A 27,210-nucleotide genomic window follows, 5' to 3' on the forward strand; every position below is an offset into this window, starting at 1 on the left:
GCCCTAGTCCCAGATCCTCACCTCACTGTTGAGGAAACAGTAGAACACAGACACGAAGAAGCCCTGGAGGAGAAACAAGAAGTAGTCAGGGCGTCTTGTGCGAGTGGAGCCCCACCCGGCTAGGCTGCTCCAGTTCCTCCCCATTCCAGCCTGTGCCTGGAGACTCCTCCAGTGCCCCTGCAGTCCAGAGCGGGTGAGTCCTGGGTGGCAGTACCTGGAAAGATTCCAGGAAGGAGTTGAAGTAGATGAAGACAACTCGGGAGACCTCGTCCTCCCCGGGGTTGACGAAGAACAGCATGTAAGTGATGCCCAGGAGCGGCAGCAGCACCAGTGTAGCCTTCACAGCCTTCCTGGGGAGGGGGGTGGCCGAGTCACAGGTCACCCAGCAGGGGTGGGGCTCAAGCTTGGTAAAGGAGGTGGGTCTGGGGGAGGGAGAAGCAGGACCCAGGAGTGTCTGGAGCGGGAGGCAGGAGGGCTGCAGGACCGCAGTGTAGTGAATTGCCAGGCCTAAAACAAGACCCTGACTCAGAGGCTAAGAGGCCTGAAGTCCCCCCCACCCCGGGGACGGAGCAGGCAGGAGCCAGGTACCTGTACTGAATGGTCTCAGACGTGGTAGATGCCCGGAGTTTGGTCATGAGAATGCGGACAATGTTGAAAAGGAAGATGAAGTTGATCTACAACATGGGGGCAGCATGGCAGAGACATGTACAGGTTGTTGGGGTGGGGACTCACTACTGGCCTCAGCACCCCCTTGGCTCTTCCCTCTCTGTACTGCACAAACACCTGCACGTTTCCAGCCAGGACCCCCACCCCCTCTTTGGGCAGCACCTTTTTCTAGGCAGAGGGATGCAGAGTATGTATGTATGTATGCATCTATCTATCCATTCATCCATCCATCTATCTCCTGTCCCCCCCTCAGGTTCTTACCAGCAGGACCAGGATCATGGGGCCCTGGTAAATATAGTCAGTGTATATTCCAGGCCGTTTGCCAAACCAGCACCTGGAAGGTCAGAGGAAAGGAAGGGGAGGCGGAGTCATCTGGATTGGTTTTAGTGACAGGGAGGATGTGAGTGCCTGTCAACACAGAATCAGGCCTTGAAGTAAAAATGTGGGCACCCACAGTTCTGGGCCTGGCAATTGGACCCATTGTAGAACCTCATTTATCCCACCTGCATGTGGGGGAGCATCCTCAGCTATGGGGTGTGAAGAAGGGAGTCTTTACCCTTTTACCCTTTATCATTATCGTGACTTCTTCTCTGGTAAGCTCCAGGTAGTGGGTGTACCCACTGGATAGAGATTCTATGTCGTTGTGGGACATAGATGTACAGCGGCTAAGATATCAAAAATTTCATAAACCAGAAACTGAAGTGTGTATGTGAAACTTCTTGATCTTTTTTAAAAAGCTGGCTTCTAAATAAAAAATTTCAGAAACAACACACAGGCCAAGCTCAGTTTGTGTAAGCCAGCTCCTGTCATTGGTCCTCTCCGCAGTGCTTACTTCTTACCACTAGGTGGAGCTTCAGGGCTGCTCAGACCCATCCTACTTTCTTTCTTTCTCTTCTCTCTTCTCTCCTCCTCCTCTCTCTCTCCCTCCCTCCCCTCTTTCTCCTTGTTTATATTTCTCATATCTCTACCCCCCAACAAACAAGCAAAGAAGTCTGGGTCCTGAGAGGAAAGTAGAATGCTCCAAGGCCCTGGGGGAGTGTCCAGCAGAGCCAGGTTAGGGGCCTGGAGCTGGGCTTAGGAAGAGGAAGGTGACTTACTTCTCATTGTCATAGTACAGCTTCCCGATGGCCCAGGCCACAATGATGGGGAAAGGCACACCTAGGGGAGAGAGGGACCATCACAGAGCCCTTCAGTGGATACTGGGGGATGCTGGGCTTGGAGTACCCAAGAGAGGTTGAACAGGGCCTAAGAGGCAGAGTTTCTGGGGGGGGGTGAATTTGAACATGTTCATGATGATCCCCCAGCCCCCAACCTCTACCCCCGAGAAGGGGGTCCATCCTCCATCTCCTAGGCCGCAGCAGGTTGGCCTGATACGGGGGGGGGGGAGGGGAGAGGCTGGGGCAGGGGAGGCCCAGCTCACCCCAGCCGATGCCAATGAACATCCACTTGCGTAGCCTGTCGGTGGAGTAAGTGAGCACAATGGCGGTGTGTAGGTAGCAGCCTTCTCCAAACATCCAGAAGAAGTTGGTCACGTGGAAGTAGTTATAGGCAGCTGTCACCAACCTGCACCAGCCCTGTCCCCCACCCCCAGAGGTGATGATAAGCCTGGGGGAAGGCAGGTAGTGGCAGTTCCCTACCCTGGGTATGGTCCTCATGGACACCAAGGGCCCCTGCCTGCCTGGCCCCCTCTGCAGGGCTGTGCCACCCGGGAGCCTCCTCGGACCTTGGGTTTGGCCTCATTCAGCTTCCCCTGCTAAAACGCACCACATTGCTCTGGTGGACCTCGGGGCTCATGGTGAGCTGAACCACAAACCATGTGGCGTTGCGCAGGATGAAGGCTGAGATGAGGTTCCAGTGGATGATGTTTCTCAGGCATCGGATGCTCCTGGACAGCAGGGGGTGACAGGAGAAGAGAGGGCATGAAGGACAGGTGCCAGATCATTCCAGCCCTGAGAAATAGACGGCAGACTGAGGCTCACAGCAAGGGAGGCCAATGGGGTCAGGTCACCCCAGACAGGAGGCAGCAAGGTGGTCTTGATGCCCCATGCTTTCCCAGACATAAACTAAAGGCCTAAACCAGGCCTGCTCCTTACAGAGGGTCCCCTCCTACTCCCTGGGCTTTCAGATTGCAAGTCAGAGGGTTGACAGGCATACGAGGTCTTCAACAGAAAGCCCCCTTCTGGCTCTCAGCCCCCATGTTCTACTCCTGCCCCCATTCTTGACCATACCACTTGGGTCCTGGCAAATCTGAACCTGAAATAGCATGTCACTCCATGGAGCCCCATCCTCAGGGATCTACCTGCCTGGTCACCCGGGATGGGTCCAGACCAGCCTGGCTGTGAGCTTGTCCCTCCCCATGCCATATCCCCAGTAGTTCTGGGGAGCAGGCAGAAATGGAGCCAGGAGATCAGAGACTCCCATAGATTCTGGCCTGTGTCCATGGAGGGAGAGGTCAGAGGGTCCCCTTCTCAGCCACTCCCACCCAAGGCTTGCTGGGGAGGCAGGGCATTTTTTCCTCCACCTGCTGCACGGTATAGGGAGAGCAGGTGGCAGTCCCCACGCCTTCTCACCTGAGCCGCAGAAAGAGGACAAAGGCCATGAGGAGGGCCACCAGGGAGATGCAGTGACCCAGGTAGTTGATGATGACAGCAATGTGGTAATGCACTTTGCTCTTTTTCTAAGGCAGGAGAGAGGCAGAGGTGAGGTGGGGAGAGGCAAAGGTGAGGTTCGCACATAGCTGCACCTCATAGCTCTGTGTGGACAGTGCCTGGGGTGATGGGGACAGAGTGTACAATGATGACCTGTATAGTATTCTGCTCACAACTGCCCACATCCCTATTCTGTCCCAATGCCAGGGGCTCCAGTGGGTGCAGAGACCCCAGCCTCTGGGACCTCTTTCCTCCCCTGTTCCCCACCATCTTGGATTGAGTCCCCATCTTCCTGGCCTTCTCTGTTGCAGTCTGCTGCTCCCATTCACCAGGAGAGGGAGGAGCAGCCCTGGTGATGGAACCAGACTGTACATAGGATCCCGAGGACTCGAATTCTCCCCTCCTATGGCTGCCCCACCTCCTGGCCCAGGGGCTGGACTGCTCAAAGCGAATGTGTATGCTGGTACTGGGGCTTGAACTCAGGGCCTGAACAAACCTTCCCATAGCTTTGTTTCACTCAAGGTTGGCACTCTACCACTTGAGCCACAGCTCTACTTCTGGAATTTTGGTAGTTCCTTGGGGGATAAAAATCTCATGGGCTTTTCTGCCTGGGCTGGTTTTGAACTGTGATCCTCTAATCTCAACTTCCTGAGTAAATAGGATTACAGGCCTGAACCACTGGTGCCTGGCTACAGGTTTTCTTGTCTGTCATTGCTTCAAACCTTCAAGGTGACCCCAGATGAAGAGGTGGATGGGCTTCTTCATCTTGTTTTGCAGAAAAAGATTCAGAACTATGTTCCCTCACTCAAAGTCACACAATTTGAACTATAAAAACTGTCTCATACCTCATACCTGTAGATTGGCTAGCTGCTAAGACTATAAATGTGAGGCAAGGTTCTGCCCAAAGTGAGGGACCAGCTAGTTAGTCCCCAGTGGCCACAGATACCAGGTGTTGGGAAAGTTGGGCTCATAGAGTCCACTTCATCCTGTCAAAGCCCCTGAGGCCCTCTGGTCTTCCACGGACCTTCCCATCTGAATTGCAGAATCCACAGCAGGAAGAGCAGGTCTGCCTCAGCCCTTCCCATCATTTAGATGAGGAAACAGAACCACGCTCATCCAAGAACAAGGGAGTGCCTCAGTGGCTGAACACATAGCAGGCACATACAGGGGCCCTCCCTCACTCTCCCGCCTGCTGCACCCCTCATTCTAGAAAGCTGGTGTAGAAACTGGGGACAGATGCATCCAGGATCATGGCAGGAAATCATATTAGCAACTCAGGCCTCATCCAGGAGGTGTGCATGGAGGTGGGAGTGGAAGCAGGACAGGGGAGAAAGACAGCAAGAGGAGGGGGGAGGGGCCATCCTCCCAGGCAGTGCACATACCAAGGGCTTCCTAGGCCTCTGCCAGCTGCTGGGAGAGCATCCTGAACATCTGCTCATGCCACAGCCTGTCTGGAGCTGGTACTTGTCTTTATTAAAATTTCCATAAATCCAGGCTGAGATGTCCCTGGGTCATAACAACATCTGTGAAGCCCACACATGTGACACCCCAGGGCATTCACAGGCCCAGGGCATTCTACTATGTGGGTAGCAGGAAGTCTCTCTGCCTTGGCCCCTAGTTGCCATATGCCTAGGTCACTGGGTCTGGAGGAAGCCCATATTAAGCATTTACTGCACACCAAGCACTCTACCAGAGCACTCTTACCAATGTCATTGATTTTTTTTTCTCTCACTCTTTCTTTTTTTTTTTTTTTTCAGTCCTGGGCTTGAGTTCAGGGCCTGAGCACTGTCCTTGGACTTTCTCAAGGTTAGAGCTCTACCACTTGAGCCTCAGCACCACTTCCAGCTTTTTTTTTCTATGTATGTGGTACCGAGGAATCGAACGCAGGTCTTCATGCATGCCAGGCAAGCACTCTACCACTAGGCCAAACTCCCAGCCCATCTCTCTCTCTCTCTCTCTCTCTCTTTCTCTCTCTCTCTCTCTCTCTCTCTCTCTCTCTCTCTCTCTCTCTCTCTCTCTCTCTCTCTCTCTCTTTCTTTCTCTTAAACAGTTTAGTCCTTGCATCTCTGTTTTACCATTAAAAAAGATGCGTCATTGGCCCAACCCTGTGGCTGGCAATTAGCACATGGGCCATCCGGGCTTGAAAGTCTTTCTTCTCAGCTAGGCACTGGTGGCTCACGCCTGTAATCCTAGCTACTCAAGAGGCTGAGATCTGAGATTTGTGGTTCAAATACAGCCCTGGTAGGAAAGTCCAGGAGACCCTTATCTCTAATTACTGGAAAGTGGAAATCAGAAGTGGAACTATGAATCAAAGTGATAGAAGGCTGGCCTTGAGAAAAAAAAGCTCAGGGACAGTACCTAGGCCCTGAGTTCAAACCCCACAACTGCCCCCCCAAAAAAAAAACCAAAAACGTCCTTTTTCTCCCTGAACTTGTGATGCATTTCTTAGGGGGTACAAGCCAGGATTGGGAACAGGGGAATCTCTAGAAAGCTGCAGGCATGGCTTAGGAGTCATGGGAGCTCACAAGGACTTTTCTTCACAAAGATGAAAGGGGAGCCAGGGTGGAACATTCTAGGATAACTGCTCTACCTGATTACTTAAGGTGCTGGGCGCACTGGATGTTAAGCTCTGTCTCTCTTCTGTGACCTGAGCCTGATACAATCCCAGAGCTAAGAAGACAGCTATAGAAATGACAGCCTAGGGCTGGGGAGTTTGGCCTAGTGGTAGAGTGCTTGCCTAGCATGCACAAAGACCCAGGTTCAATTCCATGGTACCACATATATAGAAAAAGCTGGAAGTGGTGCTGCGGCTCAAGTGGTAGAGCTCTAGCCTTGAAAAAACCCAAGGACAGTGCTCTGGGAATGGCAAAGAAGAAGAAGGAGGAGGAGGAGGAGGAGGAGGATGAGGAGGAGGAGGAGGAAGAATGAGGGAGGAAGAGGAGGAAGAAGAAATGACAGCCTATGCCCTGTGAAATAACCACTGCTGTGATAGGAATATGCCCCCCTCCCCCGCAAAGTCTGATCTCCAGTGTAGAGGTGTTTGGGTGATGGGGAATCTGCGTGTAAGGCTGTTAATACTGTCGTATCTCTGCTTTCCCACCACGGTATGACAAAGCAGGGAGGCTTTTGCCTCAAGAAAGCCTTTATAAGACACCAGCCCTTGACCTTGACTATCCCAGCCTCCAGAACCATGAGCTAATCAATTTCTGTTCATTATAATCACCCAATCTCAGGGGTTCTGTTACTGCAGCACACAAAAAAGACCAACATCAACATGCTGAGATGAATGCGTGCTGTGACGCCCAGACAGAACAGCCAGCGACACCAAGAAGCCTCCAGACATCTGGCCAGCACCCTTTACAGACAGCAACATCTTGAGAGACCCCCTCCAACAACACTGACAGGTGGCTAGTGACATGCAAGAAAAATCCAACAACATTCCAAATGACACGGGGGAGGAAATGCCAGCAACATACCAAGGGACAGCAAAAGATCCTCTAGCGGGGAAGCTCAGGACACCCGGGGACAGTGACTGGCACAGAGAACTGGAGAAGAAGCTGATGTCCAAAGCACAAGTGAGCAAAGCCAGCCCTGGGGTCCCAGCCAGGTAGCCACTATTTGCTAGATTCTGGTCATCAGCTTCCCACAGCCCTCTTCCTCAGGGTTTCCTACCTCTGCCGACTAGGGGCCGTTGGTGAGTTTGCTGGTGAACATGGCACCCCTGTCCTCTGGTTATTGATTTGCTGGGGCTGCCCCTTATAACTCTCCTTCAGGGTGTAGGGTATCACCTCTTCCACTATCAGTCTGAGCTATTCTCAGCCCTATCTGCTCTGGGCCACACAGCACCTTCCAAACCCCAAAGAGTTGGCTCTGCAAGTCCACGGTGTTCCCTCTGCTCCATCAACATGTGTGCAGGGAGCTATGACAGCCAAAGCCCCCAATTCTTCCTCACATAACCTTGCTGGAGGAGAGAGGAAAAGATCCCATCCCAGGCAACACTGGAAGAAGGAGATACTGACAGCAGTGATCTTGCTGGGAGTTTTTGGTGGCACTGAGATTTGAACTCAGGACCTTGTACTTGCTAGGTAAATGCTTCATCACTTGAGCCAAGCCACCAGTCCTTTTCCCTTTTTGCTTTTTAGTTATTTTCCAGGTAAGATCGTGTTCCTGACTGGGGCTGGCTTTGAACTGTAGTCCTCCTACCTGTACCTCTTCTTAGTTAGGATTTGCCCATAGCTAATCCTGGGCAAAAATTCAAGAGCTTATCCAAAATAAATAACACAAAAAAGTTGCTGGCATGATTCAAGTTGTAGAGTACCCATCTAACTAAGATTTGAATGTTGGGCAGGAGTCTGGTCTAGTGGTAGAGTGCCTGCCTAGCATGCACAAAGACCCAGGTTCAACTCCTCAGTACGACATACAAAGAAAAAAGCTGGAAGTGGTGCTGAGGCTCAAGTGGTAGAGCTCTAGCCTTGAGAAAGTCTAAGGACAGGGCTCAGGCCCTGAGCTCAAGCCCAGGACTAGCAAAAAAGTAGATTTGAATATAAAGTCCTGAGTTCAAATCTCATTAGGAAGGAAGGAAAGAGAGAAGGAAGGAGCAAAGACAGGGAGAGAGGGAGCAGGGAGGGAGGGAAGTAAGACAGCTTTCTGGGATCCAGTGGCTGGGGATAATGGTGGGAGGGAGAATTCATTGAATTTTCTTTTATAGTATTTGATTTTGTATTGTGCAGTAACAATGGGTACCCCAAAACATTTAATCATTTCCAAGGATCTTTTATCCCTGCTGGTGATATAGGCCCTGGGAGCTGCACCTTGATGTCTCTCTTAGACTTGGGGGAATGGAAACAGATAGGAATCTTTTGATTATTTGCACCCCAGCCCTACCTCCAGACACCTAGCGCTGGCAGCTGCTCATGAGTATGGCTGGAAGTGAGGGAACAGGGCCCCAACTCCCCAGCTGCTCTCAGCCAGCTGCCCCAGGCTGGGCCTCCACATCAGCCTCTAGTGCCCTGACCGCCAGCTAGCCATGCGGCAGGCATCCAACTCAGGCTGGCAGCCCTGAGTCCTCAGTGCGGGGGCCTGGCTCACCTCCTCATTGAGGATCTCCTGGCACTCAGAGTAATTCACGCGTGCTGCCCAGCTGCCATTGGCCAGGCACTCCCGGTAACCATTGTCTGGGAAAAGAAGAGAGATCATGACAGAAGAGCAGTCCAGCATCTATCTATCCCGCTGTCCATCTATCCATCCATTTGGGCAGCGCAGGACCAGCTGGCTGGGGCCCTGAGGCAAAGCTGGGAAGGAGTGTGTAAAGATTCCTCACCACCCTGACTTTCTGATTCCTTTTGCTCTTCGAGATGCTCCTATCTTGGGTCCTGTCTGCTAGTGAGAATGACGAGATCAAGACTCACGTGGAAGGACTGTGGGAACAGCCTATATGGCCAATTAAATAGCAGGCCTGCCCATGCTGGAGGTTTCTGTGGGTGTTCCTCACAGGGTAGTGTTTCAGGGGTGGGGGGCTCACAAGACACATCTTGGGAAAGGCCTCCATGGTGGCATTTTCCTGCAGCATGTGAGAGGTCTTGGGGCAGAAAATGACAGGTGATGACGCTGTGCTGGTGACAGCTCTCAAGGTGGGTCTCTCTTGACAGATAGCTTACTAGGGATTTGCTATGCTGCTCCTGGCCTGGCTCCTGGAATTGGGGAAGAAGGCAAGACAAGGCCTCAGAGACAGCGGGAGCCGGGCAGCTGTCAGCCTGGACTACGGCCAGATCCTGTCACCTTAGGAGCTGTTGAGGGGAGGATGGACGACAATGTTTGGCTTTAGGGCTTTTGGAGGGGCAGGACAGCTCCAAGAGTCCATCTCACCCTCTTTCCCAGCCCCCTCAAGCACTAAAGTCCTGAAATCTAATAGGGAAGGGATCAAGGAGGTTCTAAATTCTGTCCCATCTCCTCTGCTGTTAAGGGCCACCTACCCTACCCGGGTCCTCTCTGACATCAGTGGCTCTATTTCCTTGAATTAACTCTGACTCTAAGCAGCACAGGCTGCAAGAAAAAATTGGGCCCTGAGCTGTTTCTGTTGAAGCCTCCTTTATTACAGCCTCTCTGTGGTTCCTGCTGACCTAGGGGCCTACACCACAGCTGGGAATGGAGCCTGAGTGTCAGGGCTGCTTTTGCAGATCCCTAAAGACCAGGAGCCTAAGAGTTACCAGTCAGTCAGTAGCATCAGGACCAGAAAGAGATCTGGAAGTTGATGCCTGCCAGGACATGGAGTAGTGGCCTGGCTTCGGGACTCAACAGCTGTGGTTTCCTTTCTAACCTGACAGCTCAGGCTGTCGAGAGTACATGGGAAGGCCAGGCTCCATGGATTTTTTTTCCCTTTTTTATAGCTTCACTGTGAGCAAACTTGAGTCCCAGGAAGAACTGTGCCCTAGGCATGGTTTGGCAAGAAGACGACAGATACTTTTCTAATGAGCTCTTGCTAAGTGAAGACAAAACCCACTGCACTCCCAGAGCTAAGGGCTCAGCGATGGGTGTTCTGTGGACAGAATGGGATGTGAAGACAAGAGCCAGAGAATGCAGGGTCTTCTGTGGATGTGCAAACAGAAGCTGCAAAGAAAGAGTCAGAGGCCTGGAGGTAGGGGCATGAGGCTGTGTGACCTTGGGTAGCTCACTCAACCTCTAAGTTTCCTTATCTGTCAGCCCCTAAAGATTTTTGATAGCGGCTCCCACCTCACTGGCTGAGCATTTTTAGTTAACAAGTGTACAGTGCTTGCAAGTGTACCTGACATATGGTGTAAGCTATTTTGTTTATGATTATTGCCGCTGAGCTGTATTTATACAACCTTACATAACTGGGAACGTGTCCCTCGTCCTTATCAAAGGGGGTTCCAAATGGAGATTATGGAGAAGCCCCTCTGCCCTCTCCCTCTACACCAATTTGGGATGGGATACCGGAGTCAGTCTCTGGGGCAGCCTATCCCAAGCAGCAGGTTTTGGCCTGCAAGGATGAGCTGACCCCTGAAGAAAGGGAGCCCCTACAGGGAAGATTCGACCTCCTTGTCTCTAATTGCTGAGCTGAGCAGTCTTCTCAAAGGATCATGGGAAAAATGGATATTTTTGGAAATGTTTCCCATTCCTTTGAAGCGCCAGTGCAGCAGGAGGGAAGGCACTGAGGAGAAGCCTAGAAGTAAGTCCTGGCAACACCTCATCAGTAAATGTATTAATTAGTGCCTAATGATTAGGTACAGTTCTGCCTCCCCGCCTACTGACAATGCAAAGGGGCAGGAGGAGTTTTCTAGCCATGGAATACTCACTCTCTTGGGAGCAGGACCAGCACTCCTGCTTTTGTCTGGGATCCCAAAGGGAAGAGTTAGGGATCCCCAAAGGGTACCTCACTCCAACCCCAGCCCGTCCTGCAAATGGAGAAACTGAGGCTCAGGGGGAGGAGGGACTGCTGAAGGCAGGGCTGACACATGTCCAGGCACTTAGTTTTGAGAAGGTTTCTGAGGCTCTGGGAGTACAGAATAAGAGTAACCCTTGAGGGTGGACATGTGGGAAGTGGCCACATCCACTCAGGAACAACAGGGAGCCACGGAAGGTGGCCTCCATGTGAAGTGTGACAGCTCAACTCTGGAACTTATGGCTAAACATCAGGGTGCCTGAGACTGGGCCATGATGCTGGGGAGGAAACAGGGTCCCTGGGAGGCAGGGCCCCATGCTGCCTCTGTCCTGGCCGGCAGAGGATTTGGCATGGGGTATGCAGCAGTGCCTGGGCTGGGGCGCCAGGGCTCCTGACTGTCTCCAAGCTCTGTGACCCTGTACTGGTTATTAAGCTCTCTGGGTTCCAACTGGGTACCAAATTGGAGACTAAACTCACCTTTTGGACTTACTTGGTCCTTTAGGCTGTTCTTCTCTTCTCCCTACTCAAGTCTCTCCTCTTGTCCCCATTCCCCTCCTGTGTTCTTTCTCCTTCTCTCAGGGTCAGGGTGTGACTACAGATGCACCAAGCTGCTTTATCTGGCTCTTCCGTCCTTCTGTCCCCTCTTGGGACTCTCCCAGGCCCCCCCAAAACCCTCCAGTCTGTAGCCCTAATCCATGTAGTAAAGAAAGTAGCTAGGTGTGGGGAATTTGAGTCATGAGTTGTAAGAAATCTTTAGATCCATCAGCTAACTTTTGATGTTCAGATGAGGGGTCAGAAGGCCATAGGAGGGGACACGTGTTGAGGTCACACAGTGGGTCTCCCAGGGGATCACCTGGTATCTGTGGTCACCTTCAACATTCATATCCTATGGGGATGCTGTGCTCAGACCTACAGGTTTCCAGGGTTCACCCAGGGGCCTCTGGGATCTGGGCTCCTACCCTCCCTTGGGCCCCCAACCAGCAGCTGCTCTCTTCTTGCTAAGCAGGGACCTGAGTCACTGACGAGAGAGAGCAAATTAATTCTGTCGATGGCAGGTGCTATCTCGAGAAGCTGCAAAGCCTGGCACAAAGTTCAGGTCTTGAGAGTGAAGTGTTTACCTGCGGATCAAGTATCTGCCACACAGCCCCGGGTCAGCTGTGCCCCACTCTCAGCAGCCTGCAGACTTGGGAAGCAACTCAGCCCCCACCCCCTCAACTCTCTGGGAGCCCTGCCACCTGGCTAGAAGCCTAAGAGAGACCTTGGGATGTCTTTGAACTTGGGCTATTCTGATAGTTTTTGCCCTACCTCAGGGGTGTAGTTGACACCACTAGACTCAGAGTTTGTTAACCACAGACAGACCCATACTTTCCAGCTCTACCATTTAGTAGCTGGTGACCTTAATCTTGACCTCTCAGGGCCTGCTCTGAAGCTTTAACTCTATAGTAGGTAATTGTGTCTTCTTGTGAGGAACAAGCACACAGCTGGCCTTCAGTGTATGCAATTATCTCCCCCATTTCCAGATCCCCCATCTTCTCCCGCCTCCCAGTGTACAGTCTACCCTCTAGCTTCTTCCTTACTTGTGGTATTGTAGCGGACACCATAGAAAAACGCAGGGCACGGCCGAACTACCAACTGCCCTGCAGGGCTCCGAGGCCAGCAGGTACCGATGAGATCCACAGAGGCATTGCACTGTAGCCCTGAGGACAAGAGAGAGGGCTGGTGAGGCCCAGTGAGATTGCATCCCTCTAAAATCCTGTCCACACCCCCACCAGTTCACATTCACTCATCAGCTAGGGACAGGACCACAGCAATGGCCCATGTGCAGACATGAGCTCATTCTATGCCAGGGAAGAGAATCTGCTATTGGTGTAGGGCACCAGGGAGTCAAGTGCGGGTTCTGGAGCAGAGGAGCAATGGAGATGGCTGGGGGTAGGGTTGAAAGTTAAAGATCTGGCTGGCGTGACTGTAGCCTAATGACACTTCTGTCTGCCTCCCCCTCTCTTGGTGCTAGATTGGAGTTGCCAAACTTCCTAGGAACATCCAAGAAGAAGCACAGCCTGCCAGTCAGAACCCAATGAAACCAAACTGCATCTGGCCCCACCCCACAGAGAACTAGCAAAATGGACGTGGCCAAGCTTCCAGCTGGCCTGATGTCCACTCACTGAAGGTGTCATTTGTATCCTGTTCTGTGCTTGTAATAAATAGACCTTTTGGGCTCATGGGTTCAGAATAAGCTCTGTTACTTTCTGGGTAACCATAGACAAGGTGTGTATCCTCTCTGAGTGTGTGTATCTTTGTCTATAATAAAATAAAGTGGTTGGGTTGAATTAGGAGTGTGTGTGTGTGTGTGTGTGTGTGTGTGTGTGTGTGTGTGTGTGTGTTACTGGGAATGGAATCTTGGGCATGGAAGATGAGTGCTGAACTATATCCTCCAAATTAAGATTTTTTTTGTGTGTACCAGTCTTGGGGCTTGGACTCAGAACCTGGGTGCTGCTGTCTCTTGAGGCTTTATGCTCAAGGCTAGTGCTCTACCACTTGAGCCACTGCTGACTTTTTTGGTGGTTAATCAGAGATAAATGTCTCCTGGATGCTCCTATTCAGATTGGCTTCAAAACCATGACCATTAGATCTCAGCTTCCTGAGAACTAGAGTGTGAGCCACTGGCCCATGACTGGCCAGATGTTTGGACTCTAAATAGAGGGTTCATTCTATCATACCACATTGTGTGACAATAAGAGATGGGGATGGATCAGATGAGGAAGGCAGCAGGAGACATTCATTGAGGGGAGGGGTACATGCCAGGCACATGTCTACCCAGTCAGGCACGGACCCTCCTCATCACACCCCCATGTCCCAGCAGGGGCTTCTTGGTAAACCAAATGGCAGCAATCTCATGGCAGGAGAGTTTGCCACCCCATCTGGTTGAAGCTGAGGAAACCCCAGAGGGGAGCTACTGGCACCAGGGACAGCCTCCGAAACATAGTTCTTGCCTATCTAGATGAATGTGCTACTAAGAACAGGCAGAGAACCTGAGTCTTGGCTTGCCCATCTCTGTATTAAGCTGCCTCCTCTTTGGTTTGGCAGCAAAGAAAGGTGCTTCTTGGAAGTGGCACTGTGGCTCAAGTTGTAGAGCATTAGCCTGGAGCAAAAGAAGCCTAGGGACAGTGACCAGGCTCTGAATTCAAGCCCCAATGACTGCACAAACACAAAATTCACTAAAAAAATGTTTTTTAAAAGCTAAGAGCCGGGAGCATAGCCTAGTGGGAGAGTGCTTGTTAGCATGCACGAAGGCCTGGGTTCAATCCTTGATACCACATACTCAGAAAAGGCCGGAAGTGGTGCTGTAGCTCAAGTGGCAGAGTGCTAGTCTTAAGCAAAAAGAGTTCAAGGATAGTGCCCAGGTCCTGAGTTTAAGCCCCAGGACTGGCAAAAAAATGTTGAAAGCATGGCTTAAGTGGTAGAGAACAAGTCAAGTAAGTTCAAACCCCAGAACTGGAAAAAATAAATAAAAATTTTAAAAAATCTAAGCTGGAGGGGCCATGAGTTTGGCCTAGTGGTAGAGTGCTTCCCTAGCATGCACAAAGACCCGGGTTCGATTCCTCAATACCACATACATAGAAAAAAAAAGCTGGAAGTGGTGCTGTGGCTCAAGTGGTAGAGCTCTAGCCTTGAGAAAGCTCAAGGACAGTGCTTAGGCCCTGAGTTCAAGGCCCAGGGCTGGCAAAAAAAATCTAAGCTGGGTACTAATGGCTCATGCCTGTAATTGTAGCAATCATGAGGTTAAGATTTGAGGATTATGGTTTGAAAGCATCCTGGGCAGGAAAATCCATGAGATTCTTATCTCCAAATAACCACCAGAAAACCAGAAGTGGTTCTATGGCTCAAAGTGGTAGAGTGCTGGTTTTGAGCAAAAAAGCCCAGGGATAGTGCCCAGGTCTTGAATTCAAGTCCCATGACTGATAAGGGGGAAAAAGGGTGACTCTCTAGGGGGTGTGACACATTAGGACATATAGCTAGGTGTTCACACAACTGTTCCTATGGTTCCAGGCACATAACTGGTCCGAGGAAATTTGAGGCCATGCACAAATCCAGATTGGGCATGAGAAACTGCAGAGGTGACAGTGTACCATAGATGGTTGACTCTGTGGTAAACCTGGGCTTACCATGGACCTCTGGGTGGTCTGTAAGTCTGAAGTCGGGAACCATTGTGGGCCAGTGCTTTATCACTGTGTGTGCTCAGGCAAGTTACTCAACCTCTCTGAGCTTCAGGTTCCTCCTTTGTAAATCAGGGACAAAAACACTTCCTGACTATCTGATTGTGATGATGGAACAAGATTAAGCTTAGAGTGGTGCCAAATCCACATGCTTTTTCAATAATTATTATCTCTCAGTGTCATAAAACCAGAGATAGGAACCAGTGATCCCAGGCCTGTGTCAACATTTCCATTTGTCTGTGATTATTACTCAATAATTTGATTAATTCCTGGCACTGTCATTGCTAATGCCATGAGATGTCTGAGACCTGTGCCAAGATGGGACCCTGGCCCTGGGGACCCAGCCTCTCCTGGCATGAGGCATGTGCAGAGCCCCCAGAGGTCTCAGCTCAGTGCCAGCCATTCCAGCCAGATGCCTATTCATCTGTCCCAGCTCTTTTTGTCCCGCCTTACCATCTGCCTCTACCAATGCCTGTCAGTCTGGATAGTGTCAGCACAGGAAGATAAATGCCCATCGCCAGAGACCATTGGGAGATGATAGATTGCTCTGCCAGGAAGCCAGGCAGGCTGAGCTGGGGGTAGGGGGCACCCTGTACAACTGACCAGGGAATGAATGCCATTCATCACAGTGAGCCCGCTGCCTCCAAGGACAGGTGACACTATGTGAGCTCAGGCATGTCACTCCTTCTGAACATAAAAAGCAAGTTAATGGAGCTTGACCTGGCTCCAGGTCAAGAAGGGAAATACTTTCCCTTCTTTCCAGTTATACTGTAAGTATCTCCCCCACCCTCTCTCTCTCTCTGTTGGTCATGGGGCTTGAACCCTGGGCCTGGGCACTGTCCCTGAGCTCTTCAGCTCAAGGCTACTGCCCTACCCCTTGAGCCACAGCATCACTTCCTTTTTTTTTCTTCTTAGCAGTACTAGTGATCCAACCCAGGGCCTGGTGTTCATTAGACACGTGTCCCACCACTGAGCTCCATCCAGTTTTGTTCCCTTGCTCACTGACATAGGCCCTGCTATATAGAAGATGCTCAATGAATGACTGAATCAAGAAGAACCTTGAAGAGAAAATAAATCAACACAGGACAGTGAGCTTCCCAAAGCTTCTCAGGCCTAGTGGGAGGAGCACTCGGCATTCTGGCTGACAGCAGCCATCCCCAGAGTTAACAAAGCCATGGCACTTGAAGCCCAGCCAGCCACTCCTATAAACTAGCTGAGTGGTCCTAGGGGAGTTATGGAATGCTTCATGCCTCAGTTTCCTCATGTGGATGAAGGTGGAGTTCTCAGCCCTTAGGAAAATGCCATAACTCTACAAAGCAGCTTGCCAATGGCTGGTGTTGGCATTTACTCAGCGCTTTCTACAGGAAGGGAGAAAGCATCTTGTTTTAGAGCATATGAGGAAGCCAGGCTAGTGCTTACTAATGCTTCTCTGTGCCTCAGTTTCCTTAGGAGGCAGATGAGGAGAGTGGCTAAAGGTCCCTGTGAAAATTGTGTTACTCTGCCTCAGAGTCCTTACCCAGCACCTGGCATGCATTTTCTGCATTACATTAGACTCAGGACCCTTTCAGCAGCAGTGGACAGCAGCTTTTCTCCTTCTACTGACATCCCTGAGTCGTAGCCTGGCTGCAAGGGCTGGGGCAGCCTGCCTGCCCTGTTGGCCACCATAAAATGGGGACATTGGCTATAGGAGTACTGGCAACATGCTCCTCCTGCACTCGTAGCAGAAGCTGCTGCTAATCTTAGCCTTCCCCCTCCCCCTGCAAACTCCAGGATCCATCCTAGTGTAGCACTCCATGGAGACACTCCGCTGGGAGCTCTTACAGGCAATCTGGCAGCTACTGCTGCCCTATAGCGTGGTTATGTGTGCAGGCCTAGCGGAGTCCTGGAGCACAGGACGCTGTCTAGGGAGAGGGTGCACTCACCAGAGACATTGCTGGCCAGGGATAGCCTCTCACAGTGCTGGTCCCGCAGAGAAGTGGAGACGGGGTTCAGGCCCAGGAGGAGGAGGGCCTGTGGGTAGACACAGGGTGGCAAGGAGCACAGTTAGGTAGGTGCCCGGAGCAGTCTGGCCAGCCGCTTTCTGCTTCTGCTCCTTCTCCCCTCCTCTTCCCAGCCCCTCTCCTTAGACTCCTGTTCCCCTTCCTTCTGCATCCTCTCAAGCCTGGAAGGTCTGGAGCTACCCAGCTTGTGGAGAGCTTGGAAGAGATGCAGCGGGAGCTTGTACACACACACACACACACACACACACACACACACACACACACACACACACACACGCCTTCCCATGGCCTGCTGAGCTCACCGCCACTCATTAGTAGACATGTCTCCCTCCTGAGCTGTGGGCACTCCTGTGTTTTTATTTAATGAGCTGCCTCCCTGATCTGGGTTCTCTCCTGGTGAATTACAGGTCACTACAAACCCTACCCCACTGTAAATCAAGCCCTTCTGCTTTATGCAATATTTGTTATGGCTGAATCTCCCTCACAGATGAGGAAACTGAGGCGAAGAGAGCAGAAGAGATGTATGTATCTAGAAAGATGGCTATTTCAGAACCCTAGCAGTCCTTTAATTTCCCTCATATACTCCAGGCCACTCATTCCAGAACTGGAATCAACACTTTCCCTCCTTTGAAGTCACCATGCTGCTAGATTAGTATTAGATATTAGCTGGGCCTGGCCTCTGGCCCTGGTTTTGCTGTACTGCGGTGGGCAGGTTATTTAACCTCTCTATGTCACCCCCTCCCAGACTTACAGTTTCATACACAGTGCAACCTGTGCCATGAGAGCAGGGGCTGCATTCTACTGTGACGTTTGAATTTGCTGACCAGGCACTCAGTAAGGACACGTTGATTGACTTGAACTTAGCGGCAATATTTCAGTGGCTTAGAGTAACATCAGCCCTTTCTGCTAGGATTTCTTCTTGTTTGTTTTCTGGCATTAGCCCTGAGGTTTGAACTCAGGGCCTGGAGGCTGTCCTTGAGCTGTTTTGCTCAAGGCTCATGTTCTACCATTGGAACCATAGCTCCAATCGAGCTTTTCTAAGTAGTTAATTAGAGATAGAGAATCTAATGGATCTTCCTGCCTGGGCAGGCTTTGAACTATGATCCTCAGATCTCAGCCTCCTGAGCAGCTAGGATTATAGATGTGAGCCACTGGCGCCCAGTTTTGCTGGGATTTTATTTGTAAGGAGCTCAGAAGCAGGTGCGGTGGGAGAAGGAGCATTGTCAGCAGCTCCTCCTGGGCTGGGGGTCCTGGGCACAGTGGCCAGCAGGCCTCGGGGAGAGGGGTACACTCCTCATTACCTCCCTACTTCTTCTCCTGGGGCTCCGGGTGCCATGGCCACCCAGCTTTAGAAGTAAATGTGAATTGCAGTTTCTTTCATTTGCTGGTGGCTGAGCAGAGCTCAGTTTGATATTCTCTCCCTCCCTCCGCCCCCCCCTCTCCCCAGAGGCCAATTTTCTGTGCTTACTAATCAGGAATGTCACCACCACCCCTACACCCCCATCCTCACTGCCTCACTGGTACCCATACCTACGCAGGACTTGTGCCCTCTTTTTACCCACCCTCCCAGGAGGCATAAGAGTCCTACTCTTGGCTCTAGGTCAGAGCAAGGCTCCCCACCTCCTGCAGTAAGCTTCCCAACCCTGATGGCCTTCAGGCACACAGCAACCCCCTCAGTATCTGCCTGAGACAACACTGAGGCCCGTTTACCCAGCTCTCTCATTGGCACAGGTCTGTTCTGCCTAGGGAGAGGGGTCTCTGCTCTCTCCAGAACAAGCTCCAGGCTCCTAAGCAGCACAAGACCTGCATGGACTCCAGGACATCCTGAAAACTGTAAGGTGCCAGGTTGGACTCAGCTCCTGAGCCTCCACATCTTGTTGGCCCCAAGCAACTTCCTGTGCTCTATTAATCAGGAATTAAGCTTCACAGCCTCCAGAAAGGTGGGGAAATACCTTTACTCTCATTTTCCAAATGCAAACGCAGAAGGGGTGGGGAGGGAGCCACCAGTCCCTTCTCAGCCAAGCAGAGAACAGCCACACTTGACATAAAAGCCACCACTGCTTGCTTGGCAGTCACAGGCAGCAAGCTGCTCTAGCCAAAGACCCTTCTAGAAGGGGGCTAGGAAGTCTTGATCCCAGGTTCTCATCCTGCTACAGGCAAATTCAAGGAACTGGAAATACCTTACTGGAAAATAACAGCTCTTCTGCCGGATGTTTCACCACCTCTATCCACCCAGTCAATCTTTGCTTCCATCCCTTCCTTTTCTTTCCTCCCTCTTTTTCTTGTGCCAGTACTGAGGCTTGAATTCTTGCTCTGCTTTTTAAATCACAACTGGGGCCCTACCACTTGAGCCACACCTCCACTTCCAGGTTTTGTTGTTGTTGTTTTTCAGTCATGGGATTTGAACTCAGGGCCTGAATGCTGTTTCTAAGTTCGTTTTTTATTTTTTTCTCAAGGCTCATATTTTACCACTCAGCCACAGCTCCAATCTGGTTTTGAGTAGTTAATTGGAAATAAGAATCTTACAGACTATGCTGCTGGGCTGGTTTCAAACTGAGATCCTCAGATCTCAGCCTCTTGAGTAGCTAGGATTACAGATGTGAGCAACTGGCACCCATCTTCTTCTCTTAAAATCAGATTGGAAGTGCATGTGATGTAAGAGCCATGGCTTCCTTTGATTCCTTTATTGACTTCCCCCCACCATTATCAGTCCTGGCTGACTTTGCAGAAATTTTTTTCTTCCAGTCCTGGGAATTGAAGCCATGGCCTTGCCTATAATAGGTAAGGCTCACCTACAGCTCTTCAGAACCGTGTGTGTGTGTGTGTGTGTGTGTGTGTGTGTGTGTGTGTGTGTGTGCGTGTGCGTGTGTGTGTGTATGTTGGTACTGAAGTTTGAACTTAAGGCCTTAAACTCTCCTTAGCATTATTTCTCAAGGCTGAAACTCTACACCTCCACTTCTGGCTGCTTGCTAGTTAACTGGAGATAAGAAGCTCATAGATTTATCTGTCTGAGCTGGCTTTGAACTGTGATACTCAGATATTAGCCTTCTCAGTAGCTAGGATTATAGGCATGAGGCCCAGGCACCTGGCTTAGAACCTTTTTCTTTTCTTTTTTTTAATTAGTTTTACTCAGAATTATTTTTCACAAACCAAGTCTTCAGAACTTCATGAGATCTGCCATTTTCTAGTTAGTAGAGAAACTTCAGTGGTGCTGAGACTGACGCTGGCAGAGCGCTAGGTTCACTCACTGGTGAATTGCTGACTCTGCAGCCTAGCCTGATAGCCTGCAAGGCCCCAAACAAAACATCTGCCTCCTTACTAATGTCTGCAAACCCTGCAGCTTACACCTGAGAAGGACAGAGGCACGCATGGCTCCACCATGATGCCTGCCTTTCAGGCACAAGAACAAAGACAGCTGGTGGCACCTGTGGCCCAGGCAGAGGAATGTGCAGAGGAGACAGCAGCTGGAAGCAGCAGCATAGGAGCCTGTGTGTGTGTGTGTGTGTGTGTGAGAGAGAGAGAGAGAGAGAGAGAGAGAGAGAGAGAGAGAGAGAGAGAGAGCCTAACAAGCTGCCTGCTTCAGCCATTGCCCTGGTCCCCTGGCCTCTGACCACAACCCCTCCTGAGAGATTGTCTTCAATTAACCAGTTTGAAAAAAAAAAAGACCTGGACCAGCACTGTAGCTAGGTGCAGAATTGAAGCTGCCATCCCAATTCCCAGTGTGACTTTGGCATAAAGGTTAATCACACCCAGAAAATGCTTATTAGAGGCCATAAATAACTACTTGCTGAAGCTCAGTTTGGTCTTTTAAGGCACAAAGTACAATTTCCTTTGACAGAATGATTTGGTGATTGACCTTCCTGGGTGGGGCCTGAGAGGCTACAGGAGGAAAGGGAGGACAGCCTGGCAGCTGGCCCCCACCTCCTCAAAGTTCTCAAGGAACCAGGAGAGGGGCAGGTCCTCTCTGTCACTACAGGCTCCCAGGCTCAGCTGGGAGGACTCACCCTCAGGTTGTTTTACTGTTCATGCTGGTTCTGTGGCATGACCTCTGGGCCTTGTGCTCTTCCCCAGCTCATTTGCTTCATGGTGGCATTCTACTACTTGAGCTACAGTGCTGGTCCAGGTCTTTTTTTTTTTTCAAACTGGTTCATTGGAGACAATCTCTCAGACTATTCTGCTTGAGCTGGCTTTGAACCATGATCCTTCTATCAACACTAGGCTCCTCTGGGAAGGGCCCTTGTAGCTTCATAGGGAAGTTTTATTTTTAATAACCAGATATAGTGATCTCTCTGCCTTCTTGCTGGAGTTGGGATTGTATATTCAGGAGCTAAGAACCTGATTTTGGGGGCTAAAGCAAGGTTCAGAGATGGGGCACTGCTCAGCAAGCACTAGACCCTCAGTTCAAACCCAGTATGAGACAGACAGAGGATGGGGGGAGGGGGAGCAACAGCAGGATGAAGAGTCTATAACCACATACTGGGCACTGTGGAGTTTTGAACACGGGTAGGCGGGTGTACAATGTGACTATGGAGTGGGCTTCCTGGAGGAGGTGAGCTCGAGAGTGGTTGGAATAGACAAGGCCATGGGGAGAGAGACTTCTTCCATCGGGGTGGGGGTGGAGTGTTTCAGATACTGGGCTGAGATGTATCTAGGAGGCCTGGAGTGCCAAGCTGACCTCCCAAGCAGCAGACCTCAAGTTGTAGCATCATTTGCATGCATGAAAACTGAGGCGAGCAGAAGGAAAGTGGGGGTCCAGAGGCCCCCTCCTCCGAGGCAGTTCAGTAGGTCAGGGATGGAGCTGGTCTGAGAACTCTGAGTCCAGAGAGGCTCCAGACTACCTTGTGTGGTCTCAATCTTGCCCCCCACCACTGAACCTCAGAGGCCAGGCTCCCAGCCCACACTGCCACCTGCTGAGCACAGTGCCTGTCTTGAGCAAAGCCAAGAGGAACACACCTAGGGGTGTGTGTGTGTGTCCTTTCTTAACCTTCCTGACATTTGTAACCATCCCCCCCACCCCCCCCCAAAAAAAAACCCAGCTTCTTTCCCCTGCCTGCCTCGGTCCTGGACCTCCTTCCTACATCCTGTTTCTGTGACAGCCACAAGCTGTCAAAGGCAACCCAAGGCCAAGAGCTGGTGTTTCCTCTACAAGTGGGTGAGCAGGGAAAGATTATTCCAGGCAGAGGAGAAATAATTTATTGTTACATTTAATTAACTTAAATTGCTATTGTACAAAGAAGTAAAAACTAGAAGGGAGAATCTGCCTACATTAAGGGAGGGAGTGTGTCTGGGTGTCTCTGTCTTCCTCTCTAGGGTCCTGGGTTCTGGGGTACCCTCTCCCATCCTCACCCCCTGCTCCTGCACTCTTCTGGCCCCCTAACCTCATGGCAGGGCTGGACCTGAGGGCACCTGCTCTACTCATCCAGGAAAGCAGTGAGAAAGAGACTACCCTGGACTTCCCACGTGGCTCTAAAGATCTCATACAGGTTTTAAGCATAGCCAGACCTGTTTTGCTATTTTGTGAACAAGGCCTGACCTAGTGTAAGCCCTAACACAAGCTGATAAATGAGTAAATGAATGCCTGGCTTAGCAAATGAATGAATGAATAGATTGTCTTCACTTCTGCTTCCTTAGACCTTGGGTTCTGTGATGATCCCAGCACAAAGACTCTATTTTTGAAGACGGTGTCTTGCTATGTGGCCTAGCCTCACCTAGAACTCTCAATCCTTCTGCCTCTGCCTCTCAAGTTGCTGGGCTCCTGGTGTGACATGCCAGCTCCATCAGGCCATTTTCAGCACACTTCCTTTTCCCTACTTCCCTCTTCTATCCATCAAGTTCACCCTCTTCCTATTCTTCCTGCATGCCCTCCTCACCACCTGGACTCCAGCTTTGGGTGGTGTAGGCAGGATCAGGCGCTGCTGTGACAAACATGCTTTGGAACAGAGATCAAGTCACCACCTGTCTCCTCTAGTGTGTATTGAGGAGGGTGCAGTGTACCCCCTGGGGTGGCTTTCCAAGTCTCAATAGACCCTGGCTCTGGGACATCTCCTCTCCCAGGAGAACAGAAATTCAGGCCTCTAACTGTGGGCCAGGAGACCCACTGTGGAATCTCTTACCTGCCCTTGCCTACCTTTGCGACCTTGGCAAACATCTTACCTTCACCTATCCTCCATTCCCACATCTGGAAATGGGGCTTTCTGGGATGAAAGACTGACACCCCAAAACTCTCAGAGATTCATCAGTATGGTATATATGGAAGAGCAAGGGACTGGAGGCATGGAGGACACAAAAACGTGTATATATCACTCTAGAGGATGTATGAGGTGCTGGGCCTGGGAGAGAGCCCTACCTAGCCCATCTCTACCTGCTTCCTCTCATCTCTCACCCACTCACCTCACCCCATCATGCAGAATGGCTTCTTGATGTGTTTTAAGTGTGCATCTTTCTTCACCCTGAGTCCTGTCTGCATTCTTCTCTCTCCTGAGCTTAATCTACATATCTTCTCAGCCTTCTCTTGTCTTGGGATTCCTTTCTCCCACCTTCCCTCTCTTTTTCCCTCCCTCCCTTCCTCCTCAATAATATTCTCTCTTCCTCCTTCTCTCCCCTTCCTTCCTTCCTTCCTTCCTTCCTTCCTTCCTTCCTTCCTTCCTTCCTTCCTTCCTTCCTTCCTTCCTTCTGCTTTTACTGAAGGCTTGCTCAGTAACCAAAGGCTTCCTCTGAATGTTTTCATTTCATCTCCCAAAAGTTGGTGCCTTTGCCATCTTGCACTGTGCACATGACAAACTGGCTCATATGGCTGTGGAGACTGGGCCTTGGCTGGTACTAAGAAACTGAAGGGACAGAGGTAGGAGCGGGTCCTCAGAACCTGCTGCCCCACTGGCCTGCCCTCCTTCCTCTTCCTGAGCCTGCTGCCTGCCTGTCACGTGGCACACATTTCTGCTCACTCTCTGAGAGCAAGCCAATACTCTAGGACCATGTTTGGGGGTGTTGGGGAGGGGTGAGCCTGATGCTTATAGGGAGTGAGGCTCTGGCTCAGGCTCTGATCCTGGGAGCTGTGCAGCTTTGCACTGGGAAATCTGCCTGATGATGGGGTGGGGAGAGAGGGAGCTGAGGTGTGGGGACAGCTGTGAAGACACTAGGTGACACCAGTCGCTGGGCTCTTGGCTCAGCTGCTCTCAGACAGGTGTAAAGTGTGTGTATGTGTGTGTTGTGTGCATGTGTGTGGCAGGGGAGGGTCTCAGTACTGCAGAAGGAGTTGAATTTCCAAAGTGATTCACAGCCAGAGAGGAGGGAGATTGGCAGCAGGTAGCAGACGGGAGCTGCTGAGGGGTTTGTAGAGAGACTTCCTGGATGATTAGTGGCCTTCAAAAACCACAGTGGGGGCGGTTTGGATCAAAGCCCACCAAGAAGACATTTCAGGCAGAAGTTAGGCACAAGCATGAAACAAGCAACTGTCTGTCCTCTGTGTCTCTGTCTCTAAATGTGAGTTAGACAAACCCAGAAGTTTCAGACCTGCTTAGCAGATAGAATTTCACCTTTCAGGCTCCATGCAGAGATAAGCATCTGTAGTTTTATGGGAAGCTCAAAGTCTGCTCTATCTATCTATCTATCTATCTATCTATCTATCTATCTATGTAGTGGGGCTTGAACTCAGGGCCTTGCACTCTTGTTCAAGGCTGGTACTCGACCACTTGGGCCACAGCTCTACCTCTGGGTTTTTTTTTTTTTTTTTTGTGGTTTAGGGAAGATAAGATTATTCTCACAGACTTTCTTGCCCAGGCTGGCTTTGAACTACGATTCTCAGTTCTCAGCTAGCTAGAATTATAGGCATGAGCTCCTGGTAACCAGTTGTGAAGCCTTTGCATTTTGCTGCCCAGGTGCTTCTGAAACATCATTGGAACAGACAGTAACTAAACTAAGTGGTCCTGTATTGGGGACATTTTTCCCCCCTTACACTGTGGGAACATTAGGCATGAATGCCTGGGGACCTTTCTCGATGGCTCAATGGTGGAATGCTGCTAGCCATCCAGCAATGCACAGGACAATGCCAGCTCTAGTTGGTGTTCAGCGATCCTGGACAAGAAAGACCTCCACGCTGAAGGCCTCACCTGCCCACCCATCTTGGGGTGGGGAAGACATTGGGAACTGCTCCCAGTCCTGCTGTGTTAGCATCTCCGATTCCAGGCTCCTGGGATGGAATGACAGGAGATGTGGGAAATGGGGACAGTCGGCCTGCTGGTGTTACAGACAGGGAGCAAAGCAGCATGGCAAGGCTGGCATAGGCCTTGGCTGCAGGACCAGTAGCTAGGTGCTTGTCCTGAACACTGGAGAAGTTGGATTTCTTTATCTCAGGGGAGCCTGGGACAATGGCTGCTGCATCCTGGGGCAGGGGGCAGATACAGAGAATGGGGCCCTGTGCCCCACCAAATGGTGTGAGTCCTTCCTCCCTTTGGGGACAAGGGGCAGGTGGGACCTGCCCCAGTAGAGGTCCAGGTGTGTATCCCCCAGACACAGGTTGTCCCTATTCATGGTGGCCCACCCTCACCTGCCAGAGGCAAAGGACATAGCAGCAGGGAGCAGATTCCCCTGAGTGAACCAGGGTCTCCAGACCAAGCAATTTTGAGAGAAGGCAACACCATTCAAAGGGTGATTAGGACCTGCCTGGCTGGCAAGCTTGCATTTGCCAACAGCAACTAACACGCTATTGGTCTGGTGTGCTAAGCACAAAGGAAAAAGAAAAAGGAATGGAAAGCAAGCATTTGGAAACTTTGATGTGAATTAGTCCTTGCTGTGACATCCAAGCAAGTTGTCAATAGACTTGTCTCCTTGAGCAGGGTCCAGTCCCAGTCAGATGTTGTCAGACTCTTGAGGTGAATCATGAAGCAGGCAAAATAGCCTGTCAGTCTCCTCCCATGCTCCTTCCTGTCTAGGAGCTGGAGGAGCGCCTTGAATCTGGGAAGGTTTCCTGGAGGAGGAGGCTCAGTACAGTGGTGGTAGCCCTCTTTGAGCTGGGGGTAGGGGTGGGCAGGCCATTTCCTCCTTGATTACTTATTATGGTTCAGTAGTAAGGACCCCAAAATTCAGAGGGAGGGGTGTTGTAACTCAGAGGGCAGAGCTGGCTCCAATCCAGACTGTCTGCCTCAGAGTCAGCACGAGACAATGCTTTTCCCTCAAACTTACACATGACCTTGCCACTTCTGGCAGGTGTTACTTACTTCAGGCCCAGCCCTTTGTAGAGAAAGGTCCTCTAAGGCTGTCACATTGGCACCCACAGTAGGCACCGAGGGACAGGACCGGTGCAGGGACAAGTGCTAAGACTCGGTCACCTCTGCTCTGCCTGCCTACTAGCAGAGTAGTGGCTAGGAGGAAGCCACAGAAGCTATGAAAGCCTCCCCAACGTCCCCTCATCTGCTCTCCAATGATCCCAGCTTCTGACAAGTTTCCTGGGGCTTTGCCTCCTCAGCCCAGCTCCTCATCTTCCTGGAGATGGGTACCTACCTCTTCCCAGATGCCCTCACAGAAGCAAAGAGCCATGGTGGGGGGGATGGCAGGGGGCAAGGCTGGAACCTCTGAGTGTGTCTGAACTCTGCTTCCAGCACTAAGCTCCCTACACCAGTGGGTCACAGACCCACATGCCGGGGACAGGGCCCTGGGCCTTGCTGGCCTTCAGTGCCACCTGTCCCTTCCACAGAACCTCTTGTGCACAGATGGGTGTTCAGCAGGGGTCGACCTCCCTTACAACTATGTGCACAGCTCCACAGCAGGTGCTGAGTATGCAGTGTCTATTGGTTTTTTTTATTTTTATTTTTAATTGATTTATTTATTAGGAGGACATTAATTCTCTAAGGAGGATTTTTTTTCCTTTCCTTCCTTTCTTCCTCTCTCCCCTGCTTCTCCCTCCTTCCCTTCTTCCCTTCCTTTCTTTCTTCATTTTTACCAGACCAGGACTCCAACTCAGTGATTGATGCTTTGCTTATTGGCTGATGCTCTACCAACTGAGCCATACCTCCAACCCTGTGAAGCTGATTTTTCAAACCATTTTGGTTTTAAATTTTTAAAGGAATCCTTCTGGATCAGGCAGAACTCGGGATCCATGGTGAAGAGAACAAGGGCTCAGGCTCCATGCTGGCAGTCAGCATGGGGAAGGGGCGAAAGAACTGGAAGCCCCAGGTTTGTTGAAGAGTCCCGGATCCCCCATGAACTCACAGTAGTGAGAGACAGAGAGAATGAGAAGAAACCAAAGGCACACAAGGGAGAGGTAGGCTGAGATAGAAAGGCACCCTGAA

The 27,210-nt window shown here is 51.0% G+C and overlaps 1 protein-coding gene across 4 annotated transcripts in view; it reads right to left on the minus strand.

Annotated features, from left to right (window-relative positions):
* Crhr1 (corticotropin releasing hormone receptor 1) overlaps nucleotides 1-27,210 on the minus strand; it is a 35,596-nt gene that overhangs the window by 599 nt on the left and 7,787 nt on the right. The window contains exons 2-12 of one of the 4 annotated variants that reach the window (XM_090351619.1): nucleotides 16,850-16,937; nucleotides 12,291-12,410; nucleotides 8,403-8,488; nucleotides 3,237-3,343; nucleotides 2,431-2,551; nucleotides 2,087-2,240; nucleotides 1,764-1,824; nucleotides 928-1,000; nucleotides 589-674; nucleotides 215-350; nucleotides 22-63 (exon numbers count right to left, since the gene is read on the minus strand). In XM_090351619.1, the coding sequence (XP_090207745.1) occupies nucleotides 22-63; nucleotides 215-350; nucleotides 589-674; nucleotides 928-1,000; nucleotides 1,764-1,824; nucleotides 2,087-2,240; nucleotides 2,431-2,551; nucleotides 3,237-3,343; nucleotides 8,403-8,488; nucleotides 12,291-12,410; nucleotides 16,850-16,937 (1,074 nt within the window). The other 3 variants (XM_090351620.1, XM_090351621.1, XM_090351622.1) reach the window with 3 other exon arrangements.

This window comes from Megascapheus bottae, chromosome 17, assembly GCF_031878675.1.
Source record: "Megascapheus bottae isolate mThoBot1 chromosome 17, mThoBot2.hap1, whole genome shotgun sequence".
Classification (NCBI taxonomy): domain Eukaryota; kingdom Metazoa; phylum Chordata; class Mammalia; order Rodentia; family Geomyidae; genus Megascapheus; species Megascapheus bottae.